Source organism: Coloeus monedula (genome assembly GCF_965178545.1).
Source record: "Coloeus monedula genome assembly, chromosome: 27".
In the NCBI taxonomy this organism is placed as follows: Eukaryota; Metazoa; Chordata; class Aves; order Passeriformes; family Corvidae; genus Coloeus; species Coloeus monedula.
In genome coordinates, this window is record NC_138807.1 from 1,259,950 (window position 1) to 1,274,144 (window position 14,195).

Sequence of the window (14,195 nt, forward strand, 5' to 3'; positions counted from 1 at the left end):
AATGGGGGGAAAACTCAATCCCAGCAGGAAATGTAATTCACATTCTTCAGGGTAAATTATCTGGGCTTTTACAGCTGGGAACCTGAAAGCTTAGACCCACTCTGCAAGATCTTGTTATTTAACAGCAATTTTGCTGTTGTGGCACTATATGACCTCCTTAAACCTGAATCTATTTGATAAATAATTACTATTACTAAAGGGGCTTTGCAATCATTTCCAAAGGAACGTGGAGTATTGTGCTCCCAAATACCAACTGGTTATTTATGGCCTTCATAAATCTTAGTTTGTTTTCCTTTGTAGCACCAGCGATTGGCCACAAGAGGAAGCACAGCTGGATCCCCCTCCAGGGAGGATGTGAACATTTCCCTAGCTGGTATGTGCTGGTCACACTCCAGGTTATCCAAACAGGAGCTCTGGATCACCTCTAGGATCAGAAGCTACTTTTTTCCCCCCGAAGATCAGACTATTTGGGAGAATAGGTGTTTCTTTTGTCCTTGTCTGTAGCACAGGGCATAGTCTGTTTAGTAGAAATTGTCATTAATACATTTGTGTTGTATTTGTATTGTTCCTGCTAATACACAGGTTTGTCCTTGGCTTGCTCTTTGCCACTGGGACATGACCAGCCCTGGTTTCGGTCTTTTCTGTTTGTTACAAATGTTGGAAAATGGGTGTGTTGGATTTATGTGGAAAGGTTTTGGTAGCAGGGTGGGGGCAGGGGTGGCTTCTGTGAGATGCCAGAAGCTGCCCCCTGTCCAACAGAGCCAGTTCCAGACACCTCCAAGACAGATCTGCCACTGGCTCCATGAACAACAGCGGCAGTGCCTTGAGGACAATGTATTTAAGAATGGAAAAAACTGCTGGGCAAGAATGATGTGAAGAGAGGAGTGAGAATATGAGATACAACTCTGCAGACCCTCAGGTCAGTGCAGGAGGAAGAGGAGCAGAGATTCCCCAGCAGCCCATGGTGATACAGGCTGTGCCCCTGCAGCCCATGGAGGCCCACAGGGGCAGAAGTCCAGTTCCTGCAGTCCCTGGAGGACCCCTGACCAGAGCAGGGGGATGTGCCCTAAGGAAGCTCTGACCCTGTGGAGACCCTGTGCTGGGGCAGGCTCCTGGCAGCATTTGTGGACCTGTGGTGAACCATGATAGAGCTGTCAGTTCCTAAGGGACTGCACCCTGTGGAAAGGACCCACAGTGGAGAGGTACATGGAGAGCTGTCTCCCACTGGAGAACCCTGCTGCTGGAGCAGGGGAAGAGCTGGAGCAGGAGGAAGGAGCAGCAGAGACAAGGTGTGATGAACTGACCACAACCCCCATTCCACATCCCCGCTGCACCACTGCAGTGGGGGAGGTGGAGAATGTGGGAGTGAAGTTAAGCCCAGGAAGAAGGGAGGGGTGCAGGAAGGTGTTTTTAAGATTTGGGTTTATTTCTTATTAATCTACTCTTATTTGATTAATAGTAAATTAAAATAATTTTTCCCCAAGTCAGGCCTGTTTTGTCCGTGATGGTAACTGGGGACTGCTCTCTCCCTGTACTTATCTCAACCAATGAGCCTTTTGCTGTATTTTCTCCCCCTGTTCCATTTGAGAAGGGAGGAGAAAAATGGGCTTGGTGGGCACACTGGCCAGCCAGGGTCAGTCCATCACAGTGTGCCATTATGGAGGCTCTGACTGTTTTTGACAAGACACATACTGCAAGTGTACAGAGCAAGAGACAGGGGGACCCGAGTGATCCTTTCAGCCTTACATTCCTATTCAAGCCCCACTTGTTTGCATGGTTTCATTTTTACACAGAACTACAGATCTGCCCGTAAAATTTTGGCCTTAGAGCAATACTGGATTTTTCAGAACTCGTCTTGAAAGGCTTTGCCTCACTCTTCAGTCATTTGTCCCATTACATTTCCTGCAGCTCACACTGTTAGAATTGGGCATTACTTTTCCCTTTATGGGTTTGTAACCTCCACACACAGTCAAGGGGTCTTGCTCTGGCTTTGACTGTCAGACAAAAAACCCTGGAATATAAATCTTCACTTTCTCTTGGTAGTGACAAAGTCCTCTGCCAATTCATCTTCTCTTGTGTTTAGATGACACCAGGTACAAAGATGTTCTCCCTAGATGAGGGTCTGGCTTTGAATTCTTAGGTCTTCTGTGTCTGAATTTAATTCAGTGTCCTCTTTTTGTCACTAATATAATCCAATTTTCAAAAAATACAGAAACACAATACAAGATTTGTAACAGCAATTTCCCCTCGTGTGACTCACCTGTTGTGGATATCCTGTCCAGCACTCTCTATGGTCCCAAAGCCAAGGCTTCTGCAACAAAAATGCAAGATGTATGTGAGAATATCAGAGCAGTTCTTTTCTTATCAATTGTCTAATTCCTTTAGTTTGTTACTGCTATAGATTTTGTTGTGTTTTATTGCAGGCAGAGCTGGTCACGCTGTCTGGAATCCAGATGCCAAGAGATTTCCACTAGAAGGACGTGCATCTGCTTGTGACATTTCCAAATTGTGGCTGTTTGCCTGAAATCTCACACACTATTTAGCCTTCCAAATAAAATAGCTCAGAGAAGACTCCTCCCAGCTTTCTGCAGTCTCCTACAAGTTTGAGGTGGTGGTGGTGTTTTCAGCATTTAAAAATAATCTTACAAGTATTTCATTAGGAATATCTGTGATTTAGACATAACACTTAAATGTGGATAGAAAGCTGAAAACTGGTCTGTCAGGTTATGTGGTTTTTCCTCTAACAGTGAAGGTTCTGCTGAGGTTTGTTAAGTAATAAACTTCTGAAAAGATCCTGCTCTGTTTAATAGAAAATTGGTAGTTTAGAACTTGGCAGTTCTGCAACTTTCATAGAAACATTGCAACTAAAGTCCCCAAGAGTCCTCCCTGCATGGAGCATGCTCTGCCTGGTGCTGTGCCCAGACTGGATCTGAGCTCACAGAACAAAGCAATGCCTCACACCTATGAGGGTAATTTTCTCTAAGTTCTATAGGGCTCCAGGTATCAGAGCTGAGGCAAGAAGGCAGCATTTCTTCTTCTCACTGAGCACTGCTGGTGTGTGGGCAATACAGAGGGGGAGCAGGAGGCAGTGGTTTTAGGTGCAGTGATAATTTGGAACAGACACAGTCCCTGCTGACCGGGAGTGGGGTTGGGAGTAGAATTTACACCAAATACATGTACAGAACCAGGAGAGATGTGTGATATAGAACCAGAAAGGACAAAGCAAAAACTGTGAAACAACTACAGCATACTGCTTACCTAAGCTAGAAAGGAACTCCAGATCCCTGAATTTCATCATTCCTCTACTCTCAGCAAATACAGCTGATTTCTGGTGGCCTACTGGAAGATAACTTTCCTTTGTTACAGGCTGTTTCACTGACTCATGGGCAGAGGTTTTTGCTATCAGACTAAAACTACTAATACAGAATTTAAAATTTGCTTTTCTCCTAAAGAAAGAAGGGTACTTCACAAAAACAAATGCATGTTAAAAAGCTACTCAGGTTACAAAGTAAACACGTGAAATTCAGGAAATCTCACATGCAAATATGCCCTGTCATGTTAGTTCTTTGTCCTTCTTTTTAATGTAGTCATTTTAGTACAATTTAGGTAACAGAATAACGTATTTGCTACAGCATGTAGAGGTGCTGCCTGTAGGATGGATGTCTCCCTTTTTTGTGAAAATTGTAAGATGTGTGTTTAATAAAGACAGGAGCCACAAAAAGTGCGAATTATATTTCATCCATATAATGGACAGATAATGTACAGAAGAATATGATTTTGCCCCTTGTTGCCACAGGGCAACATTGTACAATGCTAAGCAGACCATCCAGACCAAATTTCAATAGCTGGTCTCAAAGAACAGCCTTCTGTTTTGACGTGCAGATCCACAAAACACTGCAGCTGGGATTCAGATACCTTACTCCTCAGCTAGCTCATCTTATAGCCCTCATACTCTTGAGTACCTTAAAATCTGACTTGAAAGTCTGTGTAAGTTCAGAAGTCCTTCACTTGTTACAATAATGAGGAGTTACAAGGAGAGTTTGTGCCTGCTGCCTTGGGATGTGCACATTTTCCACCACTTAACCCATCAGACTGTACCAGAAGACTTTTGCAAAGCTCACCTAGGGAACCAGATGCACCAAAAGAGTCAGGGGAACCTTTAAAACACAGGCAGAGGATGGCCAGTGCCCCCAGTCCCAGCTCAGTGACCACAGCTCAGGGACTAGAGCATACCCATGGCTCCTGTTACCATTTCTGCCTGGTGAGGCAGTTCGATTTGTATCCAGAGGACTCACTTATTTATCAAATTGGAGAAAAGGCAGAGGCATGAGCCTGAACCAATCATATCCTGGGTAAGGAACAGAAAATTAACAGATAAAATTATGAAATTACAGTCTATGCTCCAAAGGAAGGCTGATCTCTTTACTTTAAAGAGGTATTGGATACAACACACAAACAGGCCCTGCAGCTTCCAGCTTAGGTAAGTGTTCTATCTCCTACCCTGCAGAAATGCACTTTTACACAATCCCAGCTGTCTTCTGCTTTGCCAGAAGAAGAGGAAACATCTTGGTCCTGGAGTCCTTAAAATAAGCATGATCCAGTATGTCTGTGGTCTCCTAAGTGTGCTATGCAGGGGACACACACCAACCTGTATGGAAAACCTCTAGAAGAGGGTCTGAAAAGACATGTTTGACAATAAATTCTGCCATTCTTGCAGGCACTGGCTGGGTAGAACAGCAGGTGACTGCTTGTGTACTCACATCGTACAGGACAGCGAGTCCGGTGAAGAAAGAAATGATGTAAAATGTAAATCTCCAGCTACAAACAAACAAAACAAAGGACATTAGAATCCCATTCGTTAATGCCTGAGCTGAAAGTCTGTGTATCCTCACACTAATTCAAAGAACAATACTATTAAGGCAAAGACATGTTTGTATTTTCAAGGAATGACCAAAACAGGAGCAGCTCTTTGCATGTTACCAGCACATTTCCCAGACTTCACAAAGAGCAATTCCTCTGCTATAGAGATGGCAGAAGACACAAGAATCTCACTGACTAAAATCACTCAGAGAATAATCCCAAAGCTACCCAGCAGTAGCAGCTGAATTTGTAAAAGTGAACCAATGCCAATCTCTCCCCATGGCCTTTGGAGATCCAGCGTGCTAAATTTGTTATCATGTACAGTAACTAATTACTGTCATGTTTGGCCCAGTCAGGAGCCAATAACGATTTACCAACATTAAACCCACACAGAAGTACATACAAACTGCCCAGTTCAGTGGACAGAGGCAGGTCACCTGAATATTCACACTCGTAGTAAGGAATGAGGGGAATTTTATCCCAACAGAATAAGCAAGTTATTAATGAATGAACCACAGGAAATATTCAAAGGAATAAAACTGTCTAAACCAGTCCTTTAATTTCCAAAAATCTCCGTAACAATTCAGATATAACTGCATTTTGAGAGACTCCACCTGTCAATGAAATTCCCAGGAATTCCAAGACAAAAATAAACTCTACAAAGCTGCTATGTCACATCAGAGAGACATTCTGTCTACAGACTGCACATGGTGACAGAGGGCAGGTGGAAGGACACTATCCTCAGTGGGTTCAGAGGCAGGAAAGGATTTACTGTTTCCTATTTACTGTTACTTTTTACTACAAGTCATCAGAGTGCAGGGAGAGCTGACATTTCATCTGGATGGAGGCAGAATAAACACTGTTGCTTTACAACTGCTTATTCACTATTTCTGTAAATATTTGTAACTATCTGGAATATTATAAACAAGTAATACATATCCTTTTCTTCTTATTGAATTAGGGTTTTTAGGCAGGGGTTTTGAATTAGAGGTGAAGTGTTAAATGGAGCACAAGCTGATGAGCTCAAAGTTGATGCCTACCCTATGGATACACACTTTTAGATAGATGAATAGTACTCCAGGTATTTAATGATTTCTTTTGGTTTTGTGGCTTTCCTGGGAGAACTCAATTCCTTACACAAATAGCAGAGCAGCCTCTTGTAAATAAGGCATTCCAACCAAGTTGTGGAGAATCCTCCTTTTCTGTGAAAAGCTGAGCCAGGACTGACATTCAGATCTGGCTGACCTGATTATTTATTTTGTGCTTCCACATAACAAGGAGGATTTCCACACAGCTGTTTCCAAGGCAGTTTTTGTTCTTTGTTCACAAGTTTCCACCCCTGTGGAAGGGTGCCAGTTTGTGACTTTCAGGATGCTGAAGTCAAATGACAGCAGAACCCTGTGGCTGTTTGAAAGCAACAGTGTGCAAAATAGTTGCAGAAAAGGTGCAGCAGAAGGAATCTCGTTGCAGGAAGGCAAAGGGAAACTATAGGAAAGGCAACAGAAAGGATGCCTTTTTAGTAGATACCAAAGCAGCAGCAAAGCAGTAAGATGTAAACAGCAGAGAGTTGTTCAGGTACAAATGTGTGTCAGAGCAGAATGCCAGTCTGACAAAGTCAGGAAAAGTCAGAAACAAGGGCCCAGTAAGGAATAAAGGTACAGCAGTAAAAGGAGACTTGGAATTGCAAGTAAGGGGGGAAAAGCAAGAAATGTTTCTGTAACAGAGCAGCAGCAGAGAATTACAGCAGAGCCAAGCGGGTCAGGGAAGACCCAAAATGCTCTCTGCACAGGGATGGAGGGCACACAGGGAGCTGGGATCTCTCTGTGTAGGGATAGAGAGCAGGGGGAGGCAGTGAGCTGTCTGTGGAGCTCAGCTTCTTTGAAAACCTGACGTTCATGGCTTGTGCTCCTGCTCACCAGGCCTCGCTGAACTTCTTCGACAGGCTGGGCCGCTCCATGTTCCTCCGGCGCCGGAACCACTTCTCCACCTTCCTCACTGGCAGGTCACATTGCTTGGCTAAACTGAGCAGCTCACGCTGGAAAACAGGTGAGGCAGCACGTTCAGATCCAGGGCAGTATTTCACATGACCCACCACAGAGCCCAGCTGGAGCCCCTGGCAAGCCCAAGTCTGTTCAGGCTAAGGCATCTTTCTGAAAGCTGTCCATTCCTAGTCAAGATCTTGGATAGCAGAAAATCTTTCAATTCCCCTCTAATCAGTTGGTTGTTAATGCTAGTATTGAAACTTCTCATTTTTTATGTGAACTTCCTCAGTTTCAAACTGGTCTTGTCTCCTCTTGTGACTTGTCAAATCACTTTCTCACCCTGTCTTCAGGGACCAAATCCCTTAAATCTGTCACTCCAAGAAAGATCACTGCAGCTTAAATAGTATTTTATAGTTCTGCACTGAATCTTGTCATGCCTCTCAGCATTCTGATGCAGTATCATGATGAATGTCATGAGCAGAGGCAACATCATTTTCCTGCCAGATATTCTCCTGTTCTGGTAAACCTGTTAGGGGTAATTCTTCAATAGATTACTCACAGAAATCCTGCAATTACCTTCCTTCTTGTCCTTAGGCTGTTAAGAGTTTGGCATGTGACAAGAAAGAAGTCTGTCGTGTTTTATATTCCTACTTGGAAGTGTCATCATGGATGGCCTTATTTTTTAAGCAAAGCAATAGTTTTTCATGGAGTGCATTTACCTTAATTGGTATCATGTGAGAGTGACTTACCTAGTTTGAGCATGCTGTACAAAAATAAGCTCATTACCAATTTTCAGATATGCTGCTTTCAGATATGCTGTTTTTTGAGTTCTGTTCTCGTGGTGGAGACAAATGGAGACACTAATTTATATTCTCCAATTGCTCCATCATGTGGAATTCCTCCCAAGAAAAGGCTGCCAAGAACTACAAACTCTCATACTGTATTGGACAAGTAAAAGCTGCCTCCAAGCAGTGGTTTGAGAGCTCATGGGAGAGGAAGGAAGCCAGAAGACTGGCTGAGGTGTAGCCAGGCAGTGGAGAGAGCCAGGTAGCAGCTCCTGCTCCACCTCATGCTGCTGTCTCATGGTGAGGATCTGTTCTGGAATCCCAGATCTGCTGGGATAAAATGTACCACTTCAGTGCAACGGGTGTGGGAACAAGGTGGTGGCAAAGCCAGGTCTTGAGTTAGATCTCTGCCACAGAAGCAATTATACTGAGAAATCTTTGGATTTTGGGGACAGAAAGGCAAGTGGAAGGTCAGGGACCACCACACTGGCAAGTGTCCCTGAGAACACTCCTTCCCACTGCTGCAGAGATGGGCTGGCTGCACTACCCAGACCAATGCCTACACTTTAATTTTAGCCTCTTTTCGTTTATTTCTAACCTAGTACTGCATGTCCTGGAGCTCCTCATGCCCCACTGCAGCACAAACCATGCTGCAACAGCCTTGTTGAAGCAATGTGTTTGCAGTAGAATTGTTCCTTGGGACCGGAACCCATGGTGAGCCCCCTGCTCACCCATCCTTGGTAAGAGTTCACAGTTATTGCTTCGAGGCCAAGAGAAAGCCTACAAAAACAAGCTGAATGAAAATCAGACTCCTTTCCCTACCACAGAGTTCACACCCAGTGACTTCACTGACCAGATTAAATTCTAATATCACCTGACAATTCACAATCCTGCCAGTGGTTTTTCCCATCAGCAGCAGCCATTATAACTCTGGGTCATCTTGCCAATTTCTTGAAAATCACTCTTCTTATCCCTCAGGGGAAAACTACCCACTAGCTGTGCTTGCAGGTTTCTGATGCCCCTCACAATCTCTGTGATGATGACCAAGAAAGACTCTGGCTTCTTGCAAGGCCAATCTCAAACTCATGGATTGCATGGCAACAGAATAACCCAGTCAAGGACTAGGAGATCAAGCAAGACACTGGCTGAGCTGCAGGGACTAGCCATGTGCAGTCAACTCAAGGCAGCTGATGTGACTAATTTTTTACAGGATTTGCTAGTATGTGAAAAGAAGCCATCACAAAATGGCTGGGGTTGGAAGGGACCATGGAGGTCACCTCGTCCAATGGGTCCTGCTCAAATAGAGCCAGGTGTCAAGGACTATGTCCAGAGAGCTTTGAGTTTTCCCATGGATATAAACTCCACCACCTCTCTGGGCACCCCGGGCACCCTGACAGTAAGAGTCACTGACGTTCAGGCAGAGCCCCCTGTGCTGCATTTTGTGCTGTGTATAAGGTAAGCACTGCAGGGAACAGGAGTTGTCACTATTTCCTTCGAGAGCACCATCTCCTCCCAGGAGTTCGGAAGCAGAACTGAGAGCTGATGGCATTGCAGGAGGACCCATGCTGCAGTGTTTCCTTTGCTGAGCTTCCAAATATGAATGGCATTGCTAAACTTCAGGATCCCAGATGGGATTTTCCTTGGCTAAAGACACAAAATCTAAAGGAAAGCAAAGGAAGAAGGGACTCACCTCTCCAGGGTTCTTGCGGCGTGTACTATAGAAAGTTTCTAGCACGGGGTTGGGCTGAGCTTTTGGTCTCTGCTTGTCTCTCACACCCAGTTTGGTACTGAGGGGCAGGGCTACGGCTCTGCAAAAGAAAACACAAAGGGTCAGCCAAAACCAGAGCAGTGATTTCTGATTTTGCAGCACTGTTAAAACATGATGCAGTACCTAACAGCTGCCTCCCACATGTGAATCTAAACATGAGTATCTTGTTAACCAGGTAAAATCACAAACTTACAGTATGAACTGTTGGACTTGTACCCTACTGCTCTGAGTTCTGTGCTGTGATATTCAAATTTACACGAGGTTGGCAAATGCTGTATCCTGCTTTGTCAACTTCTGCATCACCAATCACAGGTCTCTGGCTTGCTTGCAGCTGATGGGGAGTACCACACTGGTGATAAAGCCTAAATGCTGTTTCCTGCTTGATCTAGAACATGGAACATACATGGCATTCACCTGAACTAAGGCCTTGGCTCGGGATCAAGAGGGAAGCTCAGCCAGAGGTCTAGTATTAATGCAGAAGAAATGTCCTGCTGAAACAGAAAGCCACTTGGTCTTTCCTAGAGTAACTTACCTCCATGTTTCCAAATATAAATCAAACACAGTTGCAAAATAAGGACATGACAACTAGAAACCTTGTCACAAGGAATGGATGTTTGCACCAGCTGTGCATCTTCAGTCTTTCACAGTGAAATAAAGCAAAAGAAATCTGCATAAATAGAAAAAAGTTATCCAAGGAAAACTGTTCAGAGAATTCCCGTGCTCAACAATTCAACTCCTCCACTACTGACACTCCTCTCTACCTCAGCAGCAGGAAACATCCTCATCGAAGGTGTGAAGTGAGAGCCTGCATAAATATGGCACAAACAAGAAACTTGTCAAACAATATTAAAAAAAAAGAGAGACCCAAATCAACTGAATTTTACTTGAATTTCTCGAGAATTAGCTGTTTTTATTAATTGCTCCCTTTTACACACTGCCACTGGATAAGTGTCTCTGTGTTACTGACTGCAAACTGGTGCTGAAGATGGTTTGAGATGACAGAGGCAGCGAGTGCTGAGCCTCACACCTGCTCTGCCTGGTCACTGCTGCTGTCCAGGCAGGTCCTCTGATCACTTCTCCCTAATGATTTGGATACAGAACAATTGTGGTTTTTTTCCACTTCGCTTAAAAAAGCTGCAAAAGCTATTTCACTACATAGGTGTTTAAAGCTGTTCTACTTCAAAATAGGGATATAAATGGGATATATTTATGGCTGTGATTATCTCGTGTGGTTACCTGCGGTCTCTGCTAGTCATAGAGCTTATACTCCATATGCATGTCTTTAGGGACAATTTCAGGTCCATCATCCTTCAGAAGGGTCTTTTAGAAGTTTTCAAGAACTCATTTCTTAATTTAATTAACAAGTATTAAAAGCAATTTTATAAAAAGACCCCCTACCTAAGGAATGCTGTAACTTCTGTTAAACCACAGAACGGGTACACATTTTGCTCACTCATATAACAGCTCATTTCCACTTTTCTTTTGCACAGCCAACCCACGTGCCTGTGTATCAATTGTTCTTTGTCACCATCTCTAGGAAATTCCTTTGGCATCACTGGCTATAGGAACATTCAAAGATGTACCAAGACCAACAAAAATTATATGTTTCTACCATAAGAGAAGGGCCAGGGCTAAGTGTGCTTGCTGGCAACAAGACACATAGTTATCACAAAAACACAGGTAAGCATTGACTAGTCACAGGGAAATTTAGCAGCACCCTGGCACTGCTGTTAGATGGCAAAGGAATACAGCCATCACTGGGAATTCCAGGTTTTGGCTATGACTGCTCTCAAGAAATGTTTTAATTGCATTTAATGAATTTTTTAATATGAAGTGATTGGTTTAATAAGAGTGCTAATGGACCAGCAGGTCCTGTGCTAAGAACAATAACACAGTATCTCAATAATATCCATAACTCCACTGAAGTTGGGAAAACATCTACTTTAAGCTCTGCACCAGGTCTTGGTTCTTATATTAAACAGTTCCTTGAAGTAGGCCTGATCTTCCTCTTTCAAAGACCAGGCATCAATACAAGAACCTCTGAAGAGGGAGATGTAATAAATTCTATTGCTGAAAACAACCTCATTGCAACTTCTTATCAGGCCATATTCTGAAATTTTCCAGACACATTAAAGCAAAGAGTGTCAACACAGCTTGCCAACAGATTTATTTTACTGAAAAACTACTTAAAGTATCCTGACAAATTTCTTAATTTTGTTTAGTCCCTGATTTCTCTATATTTCCTGCTGATTTCTCATGGTCATGGCATAAAATCTCGCTGTAACAAACAAGCCAGTCGCAGTGGATGAAGACAGGGTGTAACCAGCTACAGTTACTTAGTTGTTGAGATTTTGCATTTACCCATGATTTATGGAACCCATCCTACTTTTATGAACATCATTGGGAAATCAAGGCCTGAAATTCTTCCTAAGGGATGTTTGCATGTGTTGGCTGTATGCTCTGACTCAGTTCTCAGTTAAGTACTGTTCCAAGCATAACCCTAAGAGGATGATGCTCATAGATTTCAACATCACAGATATGTCATCTCAGTGGCAGGGACAGTCTCATCACGGCACTTTATCAGCTCTCTGAAAGACAAAAGGATAAATCTGAGGACTAAGCAGTGCCCCTCTCCGAGTCAGACACAGTCAGGGAGATGATTCTCATCACCAGCCTACTTCTCCATCAGTGAGCACCTCTCACTCCATGGTTTACATGGCAGAGGTCTCACCAAGGCATTTTTTTCAGTAATCACAGAACAATCTGTCTTGTGCAAAACCTGCTGAAGTTGAAACTAAATGGATTTCTCATGAAGGGGCTTAAGCTGCTATTCCCCCACCTTTCAAAAGTGGGCTACACTCCTTCTGCAGAGGCTTTCAGAGTTAGTGCGAGATACAAGAAATAACTTTGTGGGGGGATTTTTTTTTATTATTTATAAGGGTGCCACTTTGCAAATACCTTCAAGTACTAAGAAATGCAGAACCAGTGACAGCAGCAAGCAGAACTGCTATTTTTGAACTGCACAGTCTCTTTTAGCCTCCTGCTTTCCTTTGGCAGAGGGCTATTGCTGTGCTCCTGCAGTAGTCTCTGCCTTCTCCTGCTTGCAGGAGAATGTTCCTCACCACTGAAAGTGACTGTTCTGTTTGCTACAAGGTCTCGAGTCACTACAGTGCTGCTGTCCAAACTGAGTCATGTCCATTTTCAATCAAATGCTGCAACATGTCCCTCATCTTTGCACCAAGCCCTGCCTGTAAGACCTTAACAGGAAACCATTTCCAGATCCTTCCTGATTATGGATCAACAAAAGTCTCTGTGCAAAATAAACTTTAGAAATGTACGTTTCTAAATAAAATACTCAGAATTGGTATCCTTTCTTTCTTCTGGTTTTGAGTTCAAGTATCTGTTCCTGGCAGATCAAGAGCATCCATTTCTTTCAATGTACGACATACAGCTCACATACTGTCACCACCCTCCCACAAAGAGACCTAGTATTTCTGACTAAAATCCTCTTCTAGTGAAATCTGGGAGCTATGTGGATTCAAATTCACTGACATTTCCTTTCAATTGCCCTACATCCAAAAATCCCTGGACCAAAATCAAACAAATCAAAAATTGTATGTAAATTCTGTTTTTCAGTGGCTTCACTATCCCTCAAAGCACTTTAGTTGCCACATTTTCCTAACCATGCAGGCAAGAAACACTTCGCAATATTCCTTCAGAATCATAGCACTCCGTGAATTTGATTGTCACAGAAATGGTCTTAAACATTACATAGCTAGAAGAGAAGCCAACATCCTTGCAGGAGTAGGTCCAGGGAAAAGTTCTGCTAAGGTACGCAGGGGCTTAAGATCCAAGTTAGAGGTGCAGGACGTATCTCCTACTCACAAGTGCACTCTGGAAACATTGAAGGAACATGGGAGGTTCCCAAGTTCCACGTCCTCTCTTTTCTCAGGACATCATTAACTGCTTCCCCCAGTTCCTGCCTCAGTACTGTGGCATAGCCCAGCACTGCAGCAGTAATGGGCTTTCTACTCTCCACCACTGAATCCACTTTTCCCCACTTTCCTCAGCACAAACCAGCTCACAGGGGAGTTGCTTCACTACATATGAGCTGTTTCTTCACCCCCAGGGCTGTACCCACAACCGCCTCAATTCTCCCAGGCCACACCCAGACACCGCAGGTCCTCTTCCAACAGCCACCACCTAATCCCCAGCATAGCTGGCTCTTAGAAGTTGCTGTCTCAGTTTTCCCCAGTTCAGCCAGCCAGTGCAAAGGAGAGGAAAATCAACCCTTGAGGAAGCAGGTTCTTTCACAAGTTTAATGCCCAAAAAAAGGATGAAACAATTGATCCCAGCACAGTTGGCTGATGCAGACATTGCAGAAAAGCCTCTGGACTTCCCCTGCCTCTTATTACTTACCTGAAGTCCTGACAGTTAAATCACATGGACACATTATAACATTTCTGAAATCCCAAAGCAGGCACCACCAGGAACTAACTCGAGAGAGGAACACTTGGCACCCAAGTACAGTTGCAAGTAATAAATAGCTGGTGGTGGTTGCGGGTAGAATAAGTTGACAGAGGCCAAGCTACAGCCACCAAACCCAAACTTGTCTACTAGTTACAGCCACTCATTTTGATCTGCAGACCAGGTGTACAAAGATATACAGTCAGGGTTATCTACACAGAAAATGAGGAATAGCACACACATCATTTCCTTCTGCAATTCTCAAACTTGGTGTAAATTCTTTTAAACAGGACCAGTGCCACTTTAGATAAGGCAATGGAGAAACTGAGGGCT

General features: G+C 43.7%; 1 protein-coding gene across 4 annotated transcripts in view; it reads right to left on the minus strand.

The window, feature by feature from the left end:
- The window catches only part of LOC309582692 (ceramide synthase 4-like), a 44,672-nt gene that overhangs the window by 8,109 nt on the left and 22,368 nt on the right, over positions 1 to 14,195 (minus strand). For all 4 annotated transcript variants that reach the window (XM_082298006.1, XM_082298003.1, XM_082298004.1 and 1 more), the window contains 4 exons: positions 9,318 to 9,435; positions 6,777 to 6,895; positions 4,761 to 4,818; positions 2,261 to 2,311 (listed from right to left, as the gene is read on the minus strand). In XM_082298006.1, the coding sequence (XP_082154132.1) occupies positions 2,261 to 2,311; positions 4,761 to 4,818; positions 6,777 to 6,895; positions 9,318 to 9,435 (346 nt within the window). The remainder of the gene's footprint in view (positions 1 to 2,260; positions 2,312 to 4,760; positions 4,819 to 6,776; positions 6,896 to 9,317; positions 9,436 to 14,195) is intronic.